Below are 21,620 nucleotides of genomic sequence, written 5' to 3'. Positions count from 1 at the left end.
ATTATATTTCCATACATTTCAAAAACCGGTGCTAGGGATGCATACCCAGGCATAAAACCATAAACCTCAGCAAGGAAATGCATACCATAAATATGGTGATAGTGGTTACCTTTTGGGCAAGAGAGAAATGTGTTTAGAGGGCACTTGGAGGTACTCTGATGTTTGCTTTATAATAATTCACAGTTACATATTTGTAATTATGTATTTATTAATGTGTGTTATCTATATTTTGCAATTAATTTTTTAAAGTTTATCTTAAAAAATTAAAGGTTTCTAAAGGTGAATAAATTCCAGCTATAAATCATGACTTAATAACTTTGTCCCTTTTAATTTTTAATCATATGCATATGTTTTTGGTCTTATTATTTACTGATCATTACACTTAATTGTGTTTAAATACTGTTGGAAAAGAGTAGTGTGCTGAACAACCTCATACAGGAACATAAACATTGATAATGCACATCTCTTTTCAACTTCATGTTCAGTGATACCATGTTGGTAAGCTCAAATTAGCTGTGGTGGGTATAGTTACATCGTGGAAATAGGCAAGAGCTACAAATCAAGGTTTTCTCCACCTTCCCAGAAAACTGATTGTTAAACATTTACTAGCATACCACTCTGCTATTTGCCATATTGTGTGAGAGGTATTTAAAGAAAATCATATTGACTAAACAAATATTTGCTTATTTTTTATCATATTAATATAAGCATTATTTGAACTTCTAGTTATTTTGCTTCTATGTGTCTCAATTTTATTTTTAAAATTGAGAAGTGAGTAGTATCAACTAAAAATAAGTTAATAAAAGTACAGTATTTGGTATAAAAGTATAGTATTTGGTATAAAAGTACTGTTTGATATAATGCTCAATAAATTTTGTTGTTTAAAAAAAATCATATCAGTAAGGTGAATACTTAGGAGAATACAAGCATTTCCCTTAATCTGAATCTTCACAGTTCTTTTACACATTTGTTAAAGAAATGCTGAGAAATTCTTCACTTGTATTCTGTTGGAATATCAAAGCTAAATGACTACCTGGAATATTTTCTAGATAATATTTTATTTTATTATTGTATTTTTAGGTGATTCCTCCTCGGGAATGGAAGCCAAGGCAATGCTATGATGACATTGATAATTTGCTTATTCCAGCACCGATTCAGCAGATGGTCACAGGGCAGTCAGGACTGTTCACGCAATACAACATCCAGAAAAAAGCCATGACAGTGAAGGAGTTCAGGCAGCTGGCTAACAGTGGCAAGTGAGTGCATGCAGTTTGCTATTTTTACTGTTTTTGAAGATATACATGAACATGGTAAGAAATCAAGTAGAGGAGCTTGTGATGAAAAGTACGAGTCTCCTGCACATCTTTCAGTTTTTATTTAACTGTTTCTGTTTTCTGTTCTTCAGGTGGTTGCTTGCTTACATTTAGTTTACTGCTAAGGAAATTATTTCTCATTTTATCATCTTGTTCATATCTATAAATGTTTTTTTCTGTCTTTTATTTTTGATTTTACACATGATTCATATTTGTTAGGCATATTTGTCATCTTTGTGTGACAGTGTTTAAGTCTTTTTTTTTTTCAGCTCTGAGGTAAACTTTTTTTTTTTTTTTTTACTTTTTTATTGAAGTAAACTTATTTGTTTCTTGGCTGATAGGACTCTTCATGCCCATGTTCCTCCCAGCACCTTTTATCCTGCCTATGCATTGGCAGCGTAGTCCAAAAGGTGCCATGGCCATAGCAGTTGGGGAGTCACTTCACATTTCAGGCTGGAGGAGTGAGGGGCTTGGGGATACTCCCTACCAACAAACCTTTACCAGCAAGAGACCGAGACATCCCAACCCCCAAGCCTGCATCCTGGCGGGAGATGTCAGTGGCTCTTTCCAGCTCTCCATATCTGAGAGGACCAGGACCAGACAGGGTAAACCACAGGCCCCCAGCTTCAGTGATGGTAGCTCCCAACCCTGGCGCCTGCCCAAGACATAGCCCCAGCTCCCATCACAGGGCAGGAGAGGTGTTTCCTCCTCCATGGTCCTCGATGTCAGACGGAGCCCTCCACACTGGTCAGGGCAGAGGCAAAGCGGGGAGCAGCAGCAGTGGCAGAAAAGGAGCAGGCACTGAGACTGATGGGTTGTTGACCAGCAGCAAGGCTCTCCTGAAGTCAGGGCAGGCTGTCTGTCCTTGCAGCTCTGGGGCTGGCCACTACGTGGGTGTAGTTGGCTGTAACACAGGTACTTGGGCACTTTTCTTTCTGGATGCTAGCTGATAACTTGTCTTTGGCTGCTCTCCACTCCTTGGCATCAAAATACCAGATAGTGATGGCATACCTGGTGGCATAGGCTGGTTCCACCTCTTGGGGGTTCTGCTGATCAGACCAGAAAAAGAGCAGCCCATCAAAGAGTGGCTTGTTGTTGGTTACCACAGGCCAGCCCTCAGGGGAGATCTGCAGCAGACTGCCAAGCACCTTGATGTCCCAGTTGTGATTCAGGTTATAGATAGAGGTGATGCAGTGCCCATTGCTGTGGAGATTGTCCATATGCCTTATGTACCCTAGCCTGTTGCCTGAGTAAGACACCACGATGGCCTTGGTGCGCCTGTTGATGACATAGCCACCCAGCACCCAGTGCAGTGGCAGATTACAGCATCACGTAGACCATGAGGATCCTAGTGCTTCAGCAGTTGGGCTCATGGCCTTCTACTGAGGCCGTCTGGCCCTGTAGATGCTGTGTGGTGGGATAGCCTGCTGGCTCACTAGCTGTCTGTCACGTTGGTGCCCACTCTGCTTCAGGGCCTCTACCTTGGCCAGCACGTGGCCACCCAGTGCCGTCCTCAGGAAGCTGTCCCTGACACGGATGCCATAGTATTGCATGCAGAGCACAATACGGTCTGGGGCCAGGCACTTGAGTGTAGCAGGTGGCACATCCTCCTTCAGCCACACACTAGCCTCACCATTGCCACTGCTGCAGCCCATGCTGCCCCCCCCTTTGGCCTCTGCCTCCTGGTTCTCCTGCCTACCCCAAGGGCCGTTTGCTTGGGTGTAGAGGCTTCCCCACCATCCTCTGTTCATTTCCATTTGGGAACCTCAGGCCTGGCACCCTGGGACATCAGCTCCTAGCACCCCTTGGTGACTAGTGCTGCAACATCTTCACTCTGTAGCACCTGCAGCTCAGCACCATCCTGCCAGCCAAAGCCCTACCACAGGGTGCTGGTTGTGGTGGAAGTGGCTGTGGCCCTGGGGGTCCCACTCCCCACCGAGGTCTCACCAGGTGTTCCTGGTCTTTCGTGGGAGGGTAGCAGGGGACAGCGCAAGTAACTCTCCATCCTGATCCCGGCCCAGCCAGGATCCAAGGGCTGTGACATGGGATCTGGCAACTAAGGGAGCCTGACTTAGGGGCTGTGGCTGGCACAGGCTGTCCATGGCAGTAGCGTCTTCATCCCCTGGGCATGGAGGGTACGGCCCAGGCCCATGATGCCACCCTCCTCTGCCTCCTCCATTTGATGCAGCTGGGGCTGGGGCAGCTGTGCCTCGCATGGGGCAGGGTGAGGCAGGGCAGGCAGCAGAGGCTCTTCTCGCACCTTGGGTATGTTCACTGGTCCCCAAGTGCCCTGCTGCCCCTAGGGGCTTAGGAAAGGACCTGTCAGGGTGGTGAGCTTTTTCCTCTGCCCTCCACACCATCAGTTGTGCCAGCCACCAGTGCTGCACAGCACACCGTACCCCTGATGGTGTTTAAGTCTCAGATGATAAATTATATATTTAGAAGATGAGTAATTTGCAAAGGAAACCCTTGAACGACTTGAAGGGCCACCATTATTGTATTAGCATTATTGTAATTATACCTATTGCTGTGTAACAAATTAGCTCAAACCTTATAGTTTAAATCAACAAGCATTTATTTAATATCTCAGTTTCTGTAGGTCAGGAATTTGGGAGTGGCTTAGCTGGGTGGCTGTGGCTCAGGGCCTCTCATCTTGCAGTCAAGATATCAGGTGGGGCTGTTATCATCTGAAGCCTTGACTGTGACTGGAAGATCCTTTTCTAAGATTGTTCCCCTTACATGGCTGTTGGCTAGAGTCCTGAGTTCCTTGCCACATGGACTGCTTCTCATGTTGTGGCAGCTGGTTTTTTCAAGAGCAAGTGATCCAAGAGAGTAACCAAGATGGAAGCCACGGTATCTCTTCATGATCTGTTTCTTGACTGTCCCTTCTGCCATATTCCATTTGTTACAAGCCAGTTGCAAAGTGCAGCCCATAGTCAGGGGGATGAGAATTAAGTTCCACTTCTTGAAGGGAGGAGTATTAAAGAATTTGTGTATATATTTAGAAACTATCACAGTTACTATTATAAATTACCTTTCTTTTTAAAGATTTATTTACTTATTTTAGAGAGAGAGCGAGCGCAAGTGCATGAGTCAGGGCAGGGGCAGAGGGAGAGGGAGAGAGAGGGGGAGAGAAGCAGACTCCCCACTGAACGCAGAGCCCGACATGGGGCTTGATTCCAGGACCCCAAATTCATGACCTGAGCCAAAACCAAGAGTCAGATGCTTGACTGACTGAGCCACCCAGGCACCCCTTTAAATTACCTTTTTAAAAAAAGTTTCTGAGGGGTGCCTGGGTGGCTCAGATGGTTAAGCGTCTGCCTTCGGCTCAGGTCATGATCCCAGGGTCTTGAGATCGAGTCCCGCATTGGGCTCCCTGCTAGGCGGGGAGCCTGCTTCTCTCTCTGCCTCTGCCTCTCTCTCTGTCTCTCTCTGACTCTTATGAATAAATAAATAAAACATTAAAAAAAAGTTTCTGATATGGTAGTTAAGGCCCAAGACCAAAACATTAATTTGAAAAAAAATTAAAACCCCAAATCAACCAACCAATCAGCTGATCAAAAAACTTCACTATCTAAATTCTCTGGGTAGGTATGTGTGAAATTGAGCTTTTTGGATGAATTTAGTTGATATCTTTTTTAAAATTTTAAGTTTATATTTGACATAGTCAGGACTTGATAGTGCTTAAAGAATCTTAATTCTGTATGTAAAGTTCCAGCTGTGGAGCATTGTGTCTATTCCAAAGGAATTGAAAGTTTTATATTTCTTTTTTTATATTTTATATAAAATATAAAGAAATATTTTATATTTCTTTTTTTTTTTTTTGACTTTTACAAACTGTTTTCTGTCAAACTTATTTCCATTTTGTTTGCCTTTGTGGAAGAGCAGCTTAAGACCACTCAGTGGTTGTTCCATCCATTCAGTGTCCTGAACAGTGGGAGCTGCAGAACAGTCTTCAGTGGTCGGCTGGGCTCCAGTCTTCAGTAGAGGACTGCTGAATAGGCACAGAGGGCTCCTGCTCGCCTTAGACCAGTCTGTGACTTCAGGTTGAGTAGCAGTGAACACAGGAGCTGGAGCAGTCCATTCACTCTTAAATTCCTCCTGGGTCACAGCCTTTTCAGCAGCAGCTTGCTCTTCCTTTTCAATCTCTTCAGGATCTCCGTAGAAATAGAAATCAGGCATGACCTCCCGTGGGTGTTCACAGGAAATGGTGCCACACATATGCAGAACTTCCCAGGCCAGCACCCACCACATCACACCCACTGAGTGAGCTCCCTTATTGTTGCAAGAGATGGCAATGTCCACATAGTGCAGAGGAGAGTCTGTGTTACACAGAGCAGTGGTAGGCAGGTTAACATAAGACCCCTCTGTAAGAGGCTGGTGATCAGCCCTGGGATCAGTAACCGCCAGAAGTCTCGGCTCTCAGAAGGCTGCCTGGATCTGGTTAGTGAAGGTTCCAGGAGTGAAGTGGCCGGCAATAGGAGTAGCTCCAGGAGCAGTAGCAAATTTCAGCACAGCTCTCTGGCCACTGTTCCTGGACGATGTGACACTGACATCAGCTGGGTTTTCAGTGGCAACAATGGCACAAGCTGCCAGCAGAAGTTTCTCCCACATTCTCTTCAGATTTATGATGTAGATACCATCACTTTTCTTTTTGTAGATGTACTGTTCCATTTGGAAGTCAAGGTTAGTGCCACCTAAGTGGGTTCCTGCTGCAAGGAATCTGAGGGCATTCTCCTCCTTCATTTGCAGGACATCAAGGGCTCTGCACATTGGGAAAGTTTCCTTTTAATTTACGAAAGGAATGCAAAACAACGCCATATGGACCCTTCCCTGGGTAGCACAGAAAAGGCTTTTTTTTTTATTATTAACATATAATGTATTATTTGTTTCAGGGGTACAGGTCTGTGATTCATCAGTCTTACACAATACACAGTGCTCCCCACAACACATACCCTCCCCAGTGTCCATCACTGAACCACCCCATCCCTCTCACCCCCCTCCACTCCAGCAACCCTCAGTTTGTTTCCTGAGAGTCTCTTATGGTTTGTCTCCCTCTCTGCTTTTGTCTTGTTTCATTTTTCCCTACCTTTCCCTATGATCCTTTGCCTTGTTTCTCAAATTCCACATATCTATTAGTGAGATCATATGATGATTGTCTTTCTCCGATTGACTTATTTTGCTTATCCTCTAGTTCCAACCACATCATTGTAAATGGCAAGATTTTATGATGGCTGTGTAATATTCCATTGTATAAATATACTACATCTTCCTTATCCATTTAACTGTTGATGGACATATGGGCTCTTTCCATAGTTTGGCTATTATGGACATTGCTGCTATAGACATTGGGGTACACGTGCCCCTTCGGATCACTGCATTTGTATCTTTGGGGTAAATACCCAATAGTGAAATTACTGGGTCATAGGGTAGCTCTATTTTCAACTTTTTGAGGAACCTCCATCCTGTTTTCCAGAGTGGCTGCACCAGCTTGCATTCCCACCAACAGTGTAGGAGGGTTCCCCTTTCTCTGCATCCTTGCCAACATCTGTCATTTCCTGACTTGTTAATTTTAGCCCTTCTGACTGGTGTGAGGTAGTATTTTGTTGAGGTTTTGATTTGGATTTCCCTAATGCCGAGTGATGTTGAGCACTTTTTCATGTGTCTGTTGGCCATTTGGATGTCTTCTTTGAAGAAATTCTGTTCATGTCTTCTGCCCATTTCTTGACTGGATTATTTGTTCCTTGGGTGTTAAGTTTGATAAGTTCTTTATAGATTTTGGATACTAGCCCTTTATCTGATATGTCATTTGCAAATATCTTCTCCCATTCTCTCCGGTGGTCTTTTGGTTTTGTTGACTGTTTCTTTTGCTGTGCAAAAGCTTTTTTATCTTGAAGTCCCAATAGTTCACTTTTGCCCTTGCTTCCCTTGCCTTTGGCGATGTGTCTAGGAAGAAGTTGCTGTGGGTGAGGTCGAAGAGGTTACTGCCTGTGTTCTTCTCTAAGATTTTGATGGATTTCCGTCTCACATTGAGGTCTTTCATCCATTTTGAGTCTATTTTTGTGTATGGTGTAAGGAAATGGTCCAGTTTCATTCTGCTGCATGTGGCTGTCCAATTTTCCCAGCGCCATTTGTTGAAGAGACTGTCTTTTTTCCACTGGACATTCTTTCCTGCTTTGTCGAAGATTAGTTGACCATAGAATTGAGGGTCCATTTCTGAGTTCTCTGTTCCATTGATCTATGTGTCTGTTTTGTGTCTTGATGATTACAGCTTTGTAAAAGAGCTTGAAGTCTGGAATTGTGATGCCACCAGCTTTGCTTTTCTTTTTCAGTATTCCTCTGGCTATTCGGGGTCTCTTCTGGTTCCATACAAATTTTAGGATTATTTGTTCCATTTCTGTGAAAAAAGTTGATGGTATTTTGATAGGGATTGCATTGAATGTGTAGATTGCTCTAGATATCGTAGACATTTTCACAATATTTGTTCTTCCAGTCCATAAGCATGGAACGTTTTTCCATTTCTTTGTGTCTTCCTCAATTTCTTTTAGGAGTATTCTATAATTTTCTGAGTACAGATTTTTTGCCTCTTTGGTTAGATTTATTCCTAGGTTCTTATGGTTTTGGGTGCAATTGTAAATGGGATTGACTCCTTAATTTCTCTTTCTTCTGTCTTGTTGTTGGTGTATAGAAATGCCACTGATTTCTGTGCATTGATTTTATATCCTGCCACTTTACTGAATTCCTATATGAGTTCTAGCAGTTTTTGGGGTGGAGTCTTTTGGGTTTTCCACATAAAGTATCATATCATCTGCAAGGAGTGAGAATTGCACTTCTTTGCCGATTTGGATGCCTTTTATTTCTTTTTGTTGTCTGATTGCTGAGGCTAGGACTTCTAGTACTGTGTTGAACAGCAGTGGTGATAGTGGACATCCCTGCTGTGTTCCTGACCTTAGGGGAAAAGCTCTCAGTTTTTCCCCATTAAGAATATTTCCTGTGGGTTTTTCATAGATGGCTTTTATGATATTGAGGTATATACCCTCTGTCCCTACACTGTGAAGAATTTTAGTCATGAACGGTTGCTGTACTTTTTCAAGTGCTTTTTCTGCGCTATTGAGAGGATCATATGATTCTTGTCCTTTCTTTTATTAGTGTTGTGTATCACATTGATTGATTTGCGGGTGTTGAAACAACCTTGCAGCACAGGAATAAATCCCACTTGGTCGTGATGAATAATCCTTTTAATGTACTGTTGGATCTTACTGGCTAGTATTTTGGTGGGAATTTTTGCATCCATGTTCATCAAGGATATTGGTCTGTAGTTCTCCTTTTTGATGGGATCTTTGTCTGGTTTTGGGATCAAAGTAATGCTGGCCTCATAGAATGAGTGGAGGTTTTCCTTCCATTTCTATTTTTTGGAACAGTTTCAGAAGAATAGGTATTAATTCCTCTTTAAATATTTTGTAGAAGTCTCCTGCAAAGCCATCTGGCCCTGGGCTCTTGTTTGTTGGGAGATTTTTGATGACTGCTTCAATTTCCTTCCTGGTTATGGGCCTGTTCATGTTTTCTATTTCTTCCTAGTTCAGTTTTGGTAGTTTACAAGTCTCTAGGAATACATCATTTCTTCCAGATTGTCTAATTTGCTGGCATATAGTTGCTCATAATATGTTCTTATTATTGTTTGTATTTCTTTGGTGTTGGTTGTGATCTCTCCTCTTTCATTCATGATTTTATTTATTTGGATCCTTTCTCTTTTCTTTTTGGTATATCTGGCCAGGGGTTTATCAATCTTGTTAATTCAGAGAACCAGCTCCTAGTTTCATTGATCTGTTCTACTGTTCTTTTGGTTTCTATTTCATTGCTTTCTGCTCTGATCTTTATTATTTCTCTTCTCCTGCTGGGTTTAGGCTTTATTTGCTGTTCTTTCTCTAGCTCCTTTAGGTGTAGGGTTAGGTTGTGTATTTGAGACCTTTCTTGTTTCTTGAGAAAGGCTTGTATTGCTATATACTTCCCACTTAGGACTGCCTTTGCTGCATCCCAAAGATTTTGAACAGTTGTTGCATCCCAAAGTTTTAAAGAAAGAAAAAGTTATATATATACAAAAATAAGGTTAAATACAAGGAAGAGGTGGCATACAACTCTAAAAATGGAAATTAAAAAAAGATTTTGAAAAAGTAATTGATACGTTGTTTGAAAAAAGAAAGAAGAAAAAAAAGAGAGAATGTGATTAGGCAGGTGAATAGAATAGAGCCATACACTAGATTTAGGGCATGTTTTGGTCCTTTAGAAGAAACTGCATCCCATAATTTTAAAGAAAAACTTGTATATATATATGTGTGTGTATATATATATGTATATATACGCACTCAAAAAAATAAGGTTAAATACAATGAAGGGATGGAATATGACTATAATAATGAAAATTAAAAAGGATTTTAAAAAGGATTTGATATGAAGTTGGTTGAAAGAAGAAAGGAGAAAAATTAAAAAAAATAAAGAAAATTAAAAAAATTGCAGTTGAAAAACTAAAGAATCATGGGGAAAAAGCCATGAATTCTATGTGCTGTATTCTCCTAGTGCTGGAGTTTTGCAGTTCTCATTGTTCCGTAAACGAGGGGCCTGTTGCATTGATTCTCGAATGTCTTTGCCCCAGGTGGAATTGCACTATCCTTGCTAGGGGCCAGGCTAAGAAGTCTGCTTTGGTTTGCTGTCTGTAGCTTTTGTTCCCTGAGGCTTTCTGCACAGCTTTGGAGTATGAGAATGAAAATGGCAGCCTCCCAGTCTCTGGCCCTAGAGGGGCAGAGAGCTTGGGGCCCTACTTCTCAGTGAGTGCTCAGAGAAAAGCAGTCAATCATTCCTGTCCTGTGGTCTCTGTCTGCACTCTTTGCTCACCTAGCCTGTGTCCAAGCATTTATATCTTTGGCACAGGGCCTCATTTGGAGTCTCCAAACCCAGCAGATTCCTGCAGCACACTCCCGTGCCACTCCTCCCCGGGGAGGAAGGGGAGTCTTCCTGGTTTTGCCACTTGTTGGGCCCCAGGGCCTGACTATGCTGAAGATCATACTTTATGGCAGCCCTGAGCTGAGAGCCCACTCCTTGGCTCTCTCTTTGCAGCTGGCTTCCCTGCTCCGATACCTGGGAGCTGTGCTGTACTCAGGCACCCCCAGTTTTCCTGTGACCCTGAGGGTCCTGAGACCCACTGTCCCAGGAAGGGTTCCACCCCCTGGTTAGCCACCAGAGTGACGTCCCTCACCAGAGTGGACTTCTACAAGTTCCAGTTTTGTGCTCCGCTGCTCTATCACTTGCCAGTAGCCGGCTGAGGGAGGCTCCCTCCCCCCTGCTATCTATCTTCCCTTATATTGCCTCAGATTTTCTTCTCCGCACATCCTACCTTGCAGAAAGTGGTCGCTTTTCTGTTCATAGAATTGCTGCTATTCTTTTCTTTTGTCTCCAGTTGAGTTCATAGGTGTTCAGAATGGTTTGGGAGCTATCTAGCTGAATTCCTCAGACCAGACGAAATTTAGGTCTCCTACTCCTCTGCCATCTTGGACTCACCCCAGAAGTTTTATATTTCATGTGAGTCCCTTGTTTTGAATTTTTGATAGGCATTAGTAAAGCCTCATTGTTTTAGATCTCATTTATTGAGAATGTGAAACTTTTATCATAGGCTGGACTGGTTTGCATTCAAACACTTTAAGAACTCTTTTAGCCACTTATTAGTGTAATGCTAGTGAAACAAGATTGTGGAAGCACATTTACCCAACTTTTTTTTTCTTTATAAATTTTTCTACTTTTTTTTTCAGCTTTTATTTATTTTTCGAAAGCATACATATATATACGCACATACATACATATGATGGAATATTACTCAGCCATCAAAAAAGTCTTGTCATTCACAATGATGTGGATGGAGCTAGAGTGTATTATGCTAGGTGAAATAAGTTGGTCAGAGAAAGACAAATACCATATGATTTCACTCTTATGTAGAATTTAGGAAACAAAACAGATGAACATATGGGAAGGGGAAAAAAAAGAGGGAAGCAAACCATAAGAGACTCTTTATGATAGAGAACAAACTGAGGGGGTTGATGGAGGGAGATGGGTGGGGGATGGGCTAGATGGGTGATGGGTGTTAAGGAGAGCATTTGTTATGATGAGCACTGGGTGTTGTATGTAAGTGTTGAATCACTGAATTCTACTTCTGAACCCAATATTACTCTATATGTAGACTGACTAGAATTTAAATAAAAATTTGGAGAGAAAAAAATAAAATGAAGATTCCTAGGAAAAAAATACCTTTGAAAATTCTTTTTATATTTCCTCTGCCAATTCCATGTGGGAAATTTATTTTGAATGTCCGTGAACTGGGTTTCTAAGCCTCAATCCAAGGTTCTTGCTTGTTCACTTACAGCTGTACTCGGGTCAAATAGTGTTCATAATGGTTATAGGATGGTCCTAAGATGGAGTTAATTTTCATGGGAGGCAGGAGGCATTCTCCTGTTTTTTTTTTGCTCATCTGTTTTCCTTCATTCAGTATATGCCCTTGCATAGGTGCACAGTGCATAATGTAACTTGGTGTAAACACTAGACAGGATAACATGTTCATTTGGTTAATAACAACTTAGTTCAAAGAAAATCTAGAGACCTCCAATATAGTTCTACTATAAAACTTTAAATATTCTCTTGTATCACTTACATTACTGATCTATACTTTCTTCTAGGCATGGAGCTATGTGCTTTACATAATTATGTAATGGAGTTCTCACAGTAATCCAACTGTTATTATCCCTGTTTTATAGAGGAATAACTGAGGTCCAGAGAAATTCAGTCCCTTGCCCAGGATTACATAGGTTATACATGGCAAAGCCTGGATTCAAAGCTCTAGGCAGGCTGGTCCTGGAGACTCATCTCTTAACAATTGTAATACAGTGAATAAAAGGTTCTGGGAAAAAGGAATGGTTGGATTGCTTTTGAGCAAATTGATACTGGATTTGTGGGACAGCTGTGATTTTTTTTTTTTTAAGATTTTATTTATTTGACAGAGAGAAACACAATGAGAGAGGGAACACAATCAGGGGGAGTGGGAGAGGGAGAAGCAGGCCTCCCGCTGAGCAGGGAGCCGGATGCAGGGCTCGATCCCAGGGCCCTGGGATCATGACCTGAGCCGAAGGCAGACGCTTAACGACTGAGCTACCCAGGCACCCTGGGACAGCTGTGACTGACAATCTATTAGGGATGGAATCTGTAGCCAGGTTTCATTAGAATTGGGCACGAACCGAGTGAACTGGTCACTTTTTTTTTTTCAAGTTTAGAATCATTATTCATTCAGTCAACAAATAATATATTCACAGATTTTAGAATTTAACCTCAGTAGCCAATACTGAACCATATGTTTCTTTTTTAGAGTTATAGGTAGTTAAAACTGATCATGATTCAGTAGTATATAGTGATAGATTCTTTGGGTCTCATATAGTGAAACACAGGTTAGGACTTTAGTATTCAAAAATACAACAAATTTCTCTGTAAGGCATAATAAACAGTATGTCTGTTACCTTTATCACTAGAGTATGACCTCTGGTTAGCTTGCCTAGAATTCTTATTACTGTTGGAAACTACTAATCGAAGTGGTGGAATACAGTGGAGTTAATGATGCTTTCATGCCCATCCTTTTTATTTTTGGCTGGTCCTGTTGAGATTTTTTTTTTAACTCTTTTTATTTATTTATTTATTTATATTATTTTTTTATTATGTTAATCACCATACATTACATCATTAGTTTTTGATGTAGTGTTCCATTATTCCTTGTTTGCGTATAACACCCAGTGCTCCATGCAGTACGTGCCCTCTTTAATACCCATCACCAGGCTAACCCATCCCCCCACCCCCCTCCCCTCTAGAACCCTCAGTTTGTTTCTCAGAGTCCATAGTCTCTCATGGTTCATCTCCCCCTCCAATTCCCCCCCTTTCATTCTTCCCTTCCTGCTATCTTCTTTTTTTTTTTTTTTAACATATAATGTATTATTTGTTTCAGAGGTACAGGTCTGTGATTCAACAGTCTTACACAATTCACAGCACTGTTGAGATTCTAATATTTTGGGTAAATTAGGAAATTATTCTATATTTCAAATACAGTTGTTAATTTGTTTGGTGTTCTTGCTTACTGCTTGGGTAACTAGTTTGGGGTCTCAGTATAGTGGGTATTGATTTTGATTGTTCTACAGTTATTAAATCTATAATAAAATGTCAGTGGGCTTTATGGGGATTGCTGCTGCTACTAAACACTTTTTTTTACTGCTAAAAAACCTGTTTCATTACTTTCTTGTTTTGATTTCTTTTTTCATGTAGAAATACTGTTTTTTTGTGTGTGTGTATTAATATAAAATTATTTGTTCACAGTCCAAATAATACAGAGAAGTCTGTGCTTTTCTATAATTCCAATGTGAAAGATAACCATTAATATTAATAATATGGTATATATTTCTTTTTGGCCTTTTGAGTACAGTTATAGATATTTTTTACATAAATATTATCATAGTATATTCACCATTCTATAACCTACTTAGTTCATTGTGGAAAAATATTAATATCAATACATAGATTACCTTATTTTGTATTCTGTATTTTATTTAACTTAGCCCTTGTTGTTGGATGACATTAGTTTGAGTTTTCAGTTAATACTGGAGCAACATCCCAGGTCATGTATCATTGTATGTGCCTCTGCATTGTTAGAATGAATTTCCAGAGTTGGATTTTAGGGTTGAAGATACACATTTTTTAAAGGTTTTGATATGTGTAAAAAATTATGCTCTGGAAAGTTTGTATTACTTTATACTTTCACTCCAGCTATGTGAGAGAGGTCTCATTCTTTCCTACCATTAATATATTAAGCATTTGCCAATCTAATGGTTGCAAAGTATCTTATTTTGGTTTTGCTTTCCGGGACTTTTAGTGAAATTATTTTTTGTCAATTTTTCTATAGATGTTTTATCTTTTTCATGTAAGTCTGTAAATTTACTAGTATAGAATAATTGGTTAAAGATTTTAGAAAATAATTTGAAAGATAAAATAATGAGTTTTTAACTCTTCTGCTTCTATATTTGATACTTTCATGAGAGTATTTTCCTTAGTAAAATATATGAAGTTATTATTTAGAGTTATTTAGGAATATTCAGAATATCCAGAGATCCATGGTAAATACATTTGTATATTTACTTGTTAGATTTGACAACATGAGTTGCTGCATTGTTTTCATTTTGATAAAATTTTGTTTAGAAAGTAATTTAAGTGATATGGGTGGGGAAAATCTTGTATCATCGTATTGGTTTGTACTCTTTTCATTTACCTTTTGCAGATACTGTACTCCAAGATACTTGGATTATGAAGATTTGGAGCGCAAGTACTGGAAGAACTTAACTTTTGTGGCACCTATTTATGGCGCAGACATTAATGGGAGCATATATGATGAGGTATATTTATACTGTAATGGGTTTTGTAAAGGGCAGATTTCCTATTTTTGTTACCGTTTTAGGCACTTGAGAAGTAGTCCTTTGTTATGCTGTGTGTGATCCATAATTCCTCATAGGATAAGGGGAAATCAAGACATATCAGTAGGATTTCTGTGGCTGGTATTTTTCAGATTGAAACTAGCGAATGGTACAAATACCTGAAATTGTTTGACAGTAATATATTATGTGGTTATCTGGCTAATATTTAAATTACACCAAAATTTTTTTAAGCAAAACACATTATAAAGATATTTGGGAAACAAGAAATATTATCCATAATACTACCACTTTAAGGCAAAAAACAGTATTTTAATATGCGTTCTTCTAGTAGTTTTCCCCTAGTCATTTAAAAAAGTTATATTTGAACAGGCTTAGTCTCCTGTTTTCCACAAATTGTGAAAGATTTTCTTATTTATTTATTTTAAAAAAAGATTGATTTATTTTAGAGAGTGTGCACATGCATGCGTGTGGGGAGGGGCAGAGGGAGAGGGAGAGAGGGAATCAATCCCAAGTGGACTCCCTGCTGAGCATGGAGCCTATGGGCTGTGGGATCTATATCTCAGGACCTGAGATCATGACCTGAGCCAAAATCAGGAGTCCTACGCTCAACCAACTGAGCCACCCAGGTGCCCTGATTTTTCTCTTTTTTAAAAAGTACATGTTATTACAATCTTTCCAGTTATTTTTCATGAGACTATAATATACTGGAAATAATCCAGTCCTTTTTGTCTCCTCCTAATACGTGTAAACTCTGTCTTTTGTTGCTATTGCTGTTCTTCCTTTTTGAAACCTTTTATTCCCTCTCTCATGGTTTTATTTTGGGAAATGTCTTACATACTGAAAGGTTAAAGTAGTGGGGTGAACACTTGAATACTCTTCACCTAGATTCTCCAGTTGTTAATATTTGCCTCATTTCCTTTGTTTTTCCATTGCTCTGCCATTGTCTCTCTTTCTCTCTTTCTCTGTGTTTCTATCTGCTATAACATTTGAAAGTAAGTTGCAGACATTATGACAGTTCTCCTTTAATTATTATGTGTTTTAATAACAAGGCAATTTAACATTAGTATATCATTTAATATATAGATCATATTCATGGGATACTAATTTTGCCAAAAAAAAATATATATATATAAATTTTTTCCCTCATCTGAAGGATCTAGTCAAGGATTTCTCTTTATAATTAGTAAGAGATTTATAGGGTGATGCTTAGAGACTAGATGAATATCCTGTATTCCAGCAGCCTTTCATCTAGTGAATTTACATCCATTGATAATATTTGCCTGAATCTATTATTATAGTATTTTTAAACTTTCTATGTTTTGAAAGCTAGGAAAGTGCATAAAACATAACTTAAAGCTTCATAAATCATTGCAAGGTGAACACCTGTGTACCATCACTGACTTCAAGAGTTCCCCTGCACACCTTCTTCACTGATCATGGTCTTCCCTTTTTTCTCCAAAGATAGTCACTATTCTGACTTTATGGCAGTCATATACTTTTTTTCTTTAAAGATGTAGTTCATTATATTCTGTTTCTGAATTTTATATAACTAGGAGAATCATTCAGTGTGTATTCTTTTATGTCTGGCTTCTTTCATGCATTATAAACATTTATAAGCTTTTTTGGCACTGTAGCTATAGTTCATTCATTTTCTTTACTGTATGTTATTCTATTGTATAAATGTTCCACAGTGCATTTATTGTTTTGCTGCTAATGGTCATGTTGATTGCTTCTAGTTTTGGCTTTTATGTGCAAAACTTTCATGAATGTTCAGCACGTTTTCCTGGGCATGGAAGCATGTGTTTACATTGGATGTACACCTAGTAGTGGTTATAGGGTATGCGTATGGTTAGCTTTAGAAGAAAACTATTTTCCAGTTTGTACCTTCTTATAGTAGTGTTTTTGAGTTCCTATTGCTCGACATCCTACCTAATACTTGGTATTGTCATTCTTTTCCATTTAGCCATTTTGTTGGGTGTTTGTAGTAGTAACTTGTGGTTTTAAGTTGCATTATGATTTTTTTCCTTATGTTCATTGGCTGTTCGGATTTTCTCTTTTATTGAGGTGCATTTTTAAGCCTTTTGAATATTTTTCTTTTGTGTCTTGCTTTTCTTACTGATTTATAGTTCTTTATGCATTCTGGGTATGAGGTAGTGGCACAATTTAAAATTTTCTAGATGGATTTTTTTTTAAAGATTTTATTTATTTATTTGACAGAGAGAGAGACAGCAAGAGAGGGAACACAAGCAGGGGGAGTGGGAGAGGGAGAAGCAGACCTCCTGCTGAGCAGGGAACCCGATGCGGGGCTTGATCCAAGGACCCTGAAATCATGATCTGAGCCGAAGGCAGTTGCTTAACCGACTGAGCCATCCAGGCACCCCCCCTTTTTTTTTAAAGATTTATTTTAGAGAGGAGTGGGGAGGGGCATAGGGAGAGGGAGAGAGAAACTTAAGCAGACTCTGTGCTGAGCATGGTGCCTAACATGGGGGCTCCACCTCATGACCCTGAGATCATGACCTTAGCTGAAACCAAGAGTTGGATGCTTAACCGACTCTGCCACCCAGGTGCCCCTAGATGGGTTTCTAAATTGAAAGGACCATTTTTTCTTTTTTTTTTCCTTAAAGATTTTATTTTTTATTTTTGCGCGCGCGTGCGCGTGCGCGCGCGTGCGAGAGAGAGAGAGAGAGAGAGAGAGAGAGAGAACGTGCACACGAGCAGGGGGGAGAGGCAGAGGGAGAAGCAGACTCCTGGCTGAACAGGGAGCCCCATGCAGGACTCCATCCCAAGACCCCGGGATCATGACCTGAGCTGAAGGCAGACACTTAATCGACTGATCCACCCAGGTGCCCAAAGGACCATTCTTATTTTTGAATATGGACTAGATATTAGATGATACTGTGGAATTATTGTTCTACTAGATGTAATGATGGCATGGTGACTGTATATGTCTGTGTATATATATATACACATACACAACACATATATATATTTATTAATTAAAGATACACATTTAAATATATGCAGGTTAAGTGACATGGGGTTGGGATTTGCTTTTAAAATACTATAGAAAATAAGATGATTGGATATAGTTGAAAGAAGGTTGGAAAAATATTGGTAATTGAAGCTAGATGATAGATACATGACATTTTAAATATGTATATGTTTGGAATATTAAAGTTAAAAAAAGAGAAAACATTCCCCATTCTCCTTCTGGGTTTTCATTAATATAAGTAAATTCTACGTTGAGAATTTATTATTTATTAAGATAGTATATACTCATGTAGAAAATTGAAAAAATATAGAAAAATATGAAGAAGAAAATAAAAATTACTCATAAGCTTACCAAACAGAAACAACCTCTTTAAGATTTCCTTTGGCTTTTCATTTTACGTGAATCCGTATGTATGTGTATGCATGTATTTGCATGTTAGTATGTTTCCTCAAAGAGCCAAGGAGATTTTAACAGTTTTTGGCTTGAGAAACATTTTCTAATATGGCTCTTTAGAGGATTCTTTAGTGTATTCTAGTTCCCGCCATGTTTAGATTGCCAAATTGTGTCTTGTATTAGATTGTTGCTATATATGTATATTTTAAAGATTTTATTTATTGAGAAAGAGAGAGCACGAGCAGTGGGGGGAGGGGCAAAGGGAGAGGGAGAAGCAGTCTCCCTACTCAGACTTGGGGCTCGATCCCAGAATCCTGAGATCATGACCTGAGCTGAAGGCAGATGCTTAACCGACTGAGCCACCCAGGTGCCCCAGATTATTGCTATATTTTTTTGGTATTTCAATGTTAGTGTATTCTTATTGATTTATTCTTTAGTGATAACAAATCTATTTTTTTAAAAAGATTTATTTGAGAGAGAGACACAGAGGGAGGGAGAGAGAGAGTTCCAAGCCGACTCTGTGCTGAGCATAGAGCCCAATGCAGGGTTTGATCTCAGGACCCTGAGATCATTACCTGAGCTCAAACCAAGAGTCAGAGGCTCAACTGACTACGCCACCCAGGTGCCCCAATAACAAAATCTGTTTTCAAGTTTAACATGTTATGGTTCCTTATATTTGGGATAATGAGTGCCATTAACAGTTAGGCTTCCTTACAGACCATGGGACCTTGTCTTAAACCACTTCTGTGGGATTTCCATTGGAATGGGTAAGGCATAGTAAATAACATTGGCATTTTATACATGCGACCCTTTATTTCCGAAGTTCCTAGGCTAGTTGAGGGCCTGCCAGGTGCTCTTCTTATCTTCCATACCAGTTTTAAGGAAGCAGTTGTGTATAGTTAATCTCATAGTTGTAGAAATGTGTGAAACTAGGTTGTTGTCAACCACAAATTTCCCCTGAACTGATGGTTTATTTTGTGCTGTCTCTCTGGTTTCTTCTGCATGGTATACTGGCAAGGTTTTAGGCTTCCAAGAGGAAGACTGAGCTGAGGAATCATCTAGATTCTGGGCTGAGAGGTTGCATGTCTTAGTGCTCTAAAATAAAATAAAACTCAGTTTAAGGTATTTTTTTCTAACCACCCTTTGGGATCGTTGACCTCTTTGTTCCTTTTTGCATATATAATTTAGAGTTAGAAGCAGCATATTTGGGACAGTTTCCAGAACAATTAACATAAAGATGCCCTGAACTAGCTTTCCCTATTTGATAGTAAAATACAATAATTGTTGATGGCACAGAAGAGGCTGATGGACTTTGATTTGCTGTGCTTATCAATGTATTGCTTGTATTTGAAAACTGGTTACACATTGGCATTGCTTTAAGGGAACATTGACTTTAGAATTCAGATTTGAGTAACTTCAGTTATTAAAATCCAAATGAACAAAATGCACTGGTTTGTAAACATGCAGTTTTAAAGCATCCTCATCATTTCCACGTTCTGAAGTCAGGAATCTGTCATTTTGGTAGGACCTACAAGGCATGGTATTTTATGGAATTTGTGTGGTTCTGCGGGAACATTTCATAGCTCCAGAATTGAGCTGACATTTTAAAGCTTTTGTGGCATAAAGAGAGACAAGTGAGATGTTACTGTTACTGGTAAACAAACCAGTCACACTCGTGACACCTTAATTCAAACAAATGAAAAACAACTTGTTTTTGCCCCTTTGAGGTAGATGGAGAGTAACAAGAGAGAGAGTGCATTAAAGAGTGATGAATGAGTGTACTAATAACCCACAACTGTCAGCAACGTTTGAAATCATCACAATGAATGTGCATTGAAAAAGCCCATGTATTGTTTTGCTTTTTACTGTTGTGTCCTTGAATTGTTTAACTGTTTGGCTCAATATTTATTTTTTATTTATTTTTATTTTTTTAAAGATTTTATTTATTTATTTGACAGAGAGAGACACAGCGAGAGAGGGAGCACAAGCAGAGGGCGCAGGAGAGGGAGAAGCAGGTTTCCTGCTGAGCAGGGAGCTTGATGGGGCTTGATACCAGGACCCTGGGATCATGACCTGAGCTGAAGGCAGATGCCTAACGACTGAGCCACCCAGGTGCCCCTGGCTCAATATTTAAATTGTATTGGGAACTGGTTTGGTATGGTTTATGGCATTATTTTGGAAGGAATTCTAGTCATCAAATTGTAGTTCACTTTCCCCCCAGTTTCTAGTTATGGCCATTTCCTTTTTGTAGAATGATCAAAAAACCGTATCAATTTTTTTTTTTTTTTTGGTGAGGCTGGGAGTTCTTGGAGAGGGTGTGGGGAGGTAAGCGGAACAATTTGTGCAGGGTGCAGAGATGAATAAGGATCCTCGTTCTCAAGTAATTCATAGGCTTAGAGGGGCAGTAAAGTGTAGTGAGCTTGGCCATAAAGGCAAGTGTAGGGTTCTAGGGAGCCGGGAGGAGAGACACTTAGAGCCGACTTGGCACTGAAGGGAACACTTGCTGGAGGAGAGACAACATTTGAACTGGACCTAGATGAGTCAGGTAAAGGAGGCAGAAAGGAGGATGGGGCAGGAGCTAGACAGATTTGAGGGTAAGACCATACGTAATAGTCTCTCTATTTTTACTGAATTCTGAGGCATTTTTCTCAACACCGGCTTGAGGAGGGTGAGGCTGGCCTGGAATAATGGGATCTAAGAGGAGGGGATCTGCCCCAGGCTGCAGGCAGGGCTGCGGATATGGGCTCAGACCTGTGGTGCTATAGTGGCCCCTCCTACTCAGATGTTTGTCTTGCAGCACCAGGCAAATCTTTTCAGTGGCACAGGGGGTGCCATTTTAGTGATGATCAGGCTTGGATAAAACACAGGAATTAGGGGTGAGGGTGTTCATGAAGGACTAGTTGAGGACAGTCAGCCCTAATAAGGGCTGGAGGGCTTGGAGATCCTAGGGCATGAGTCTTGGCTCCTCTTTCATTCTGCCGCTTCTTTCAGAGCTTGATTTCCTTAGGATATACGAAAGAGTATCAGTCTGTACCATGGGCAGTATCCTGTGGCAGTAGTAACAGTCACATGATTTAAGCAAATTACTCTTTTTTCAATTGAAATACCAAGACTATCAAAGGCATATGGTGACACAACCCAGCCTTTGGGTATATGATGCAGAGCAGTCGGATTCTGTCTGTTGTTTGTCTTTATAAAGTTTTATTGGAGCATAGCCTAATTCATTCATTTATATTATGGCTTTTTTTTCCCACTACAGTGGCAGAGTTAAGTAGTTGTGACAGAGATTGTATGGCCCACAAAAACTAAAATATTTACTGTCTGGTCCTTTGCATAAAAAGTTTGCCAATCCCTAATATGGAGGCATAATTATGTACTTGGGGAGGGATGCTCAAAACCTTTTTGAGATTAATGGGATAT

At 39.9% G+C, this 21,620-nt stretch overlaps 1 protein-coding gene and 1 pseudogene across 13 annotated transcripts in view; one reads left to right on the top strand and one right to left on the bottom strand.

The window, feature by feature from the left end:
* KDM4C (lysine demethylase 4C) overlaps positions 1–21,620 on the top strand; it is a 567,234-nt gene that overhangs the window by 109,564 nt on the left and 436,050 nt on the right. For all 13 annotated transcript variants that reach the window (XR_003523671.2, XM_027615394.2, XM_027615392.2 and 10 more), the window contains 2 exons: positions 1,081–1,256; positions 14,662–14,776. Coding sequence is in view for 12 of the 13 variants with exons in the window: in XM_027615394.2 (XP_027471195.1) it covers positions 1,081–1,256; positions 14,662–14,776 (291 nt within the window). In the remaining variant the exon portion in view is untranslated. The remainder of the gene's footprint in view (positions 1–1,080; positions 1,257–14,661; positions 14,777–21,620) is intronic.
* On the bottom strand, positions 2,200–3,415 carry LOC113934428 (annotated as a pseudogene).

This window comes from Zalophus californianus, chromosome 13, assembly GCF_009762305.2.
Source record: "Zalophus californianus isolate mZalCal1 chromosome 13, mZalCal1.pri.v2, whole genome shotgun sequence".
Lineage (NCBI taxonomy): Eukaryota > Metazoa > Chordata > Mammalia > Carnivora > Otariidae > Zalophus > Zalophus californianus.
This window is presented reverse-complemented; position numbering and strand designations above follow the sequence as displayed.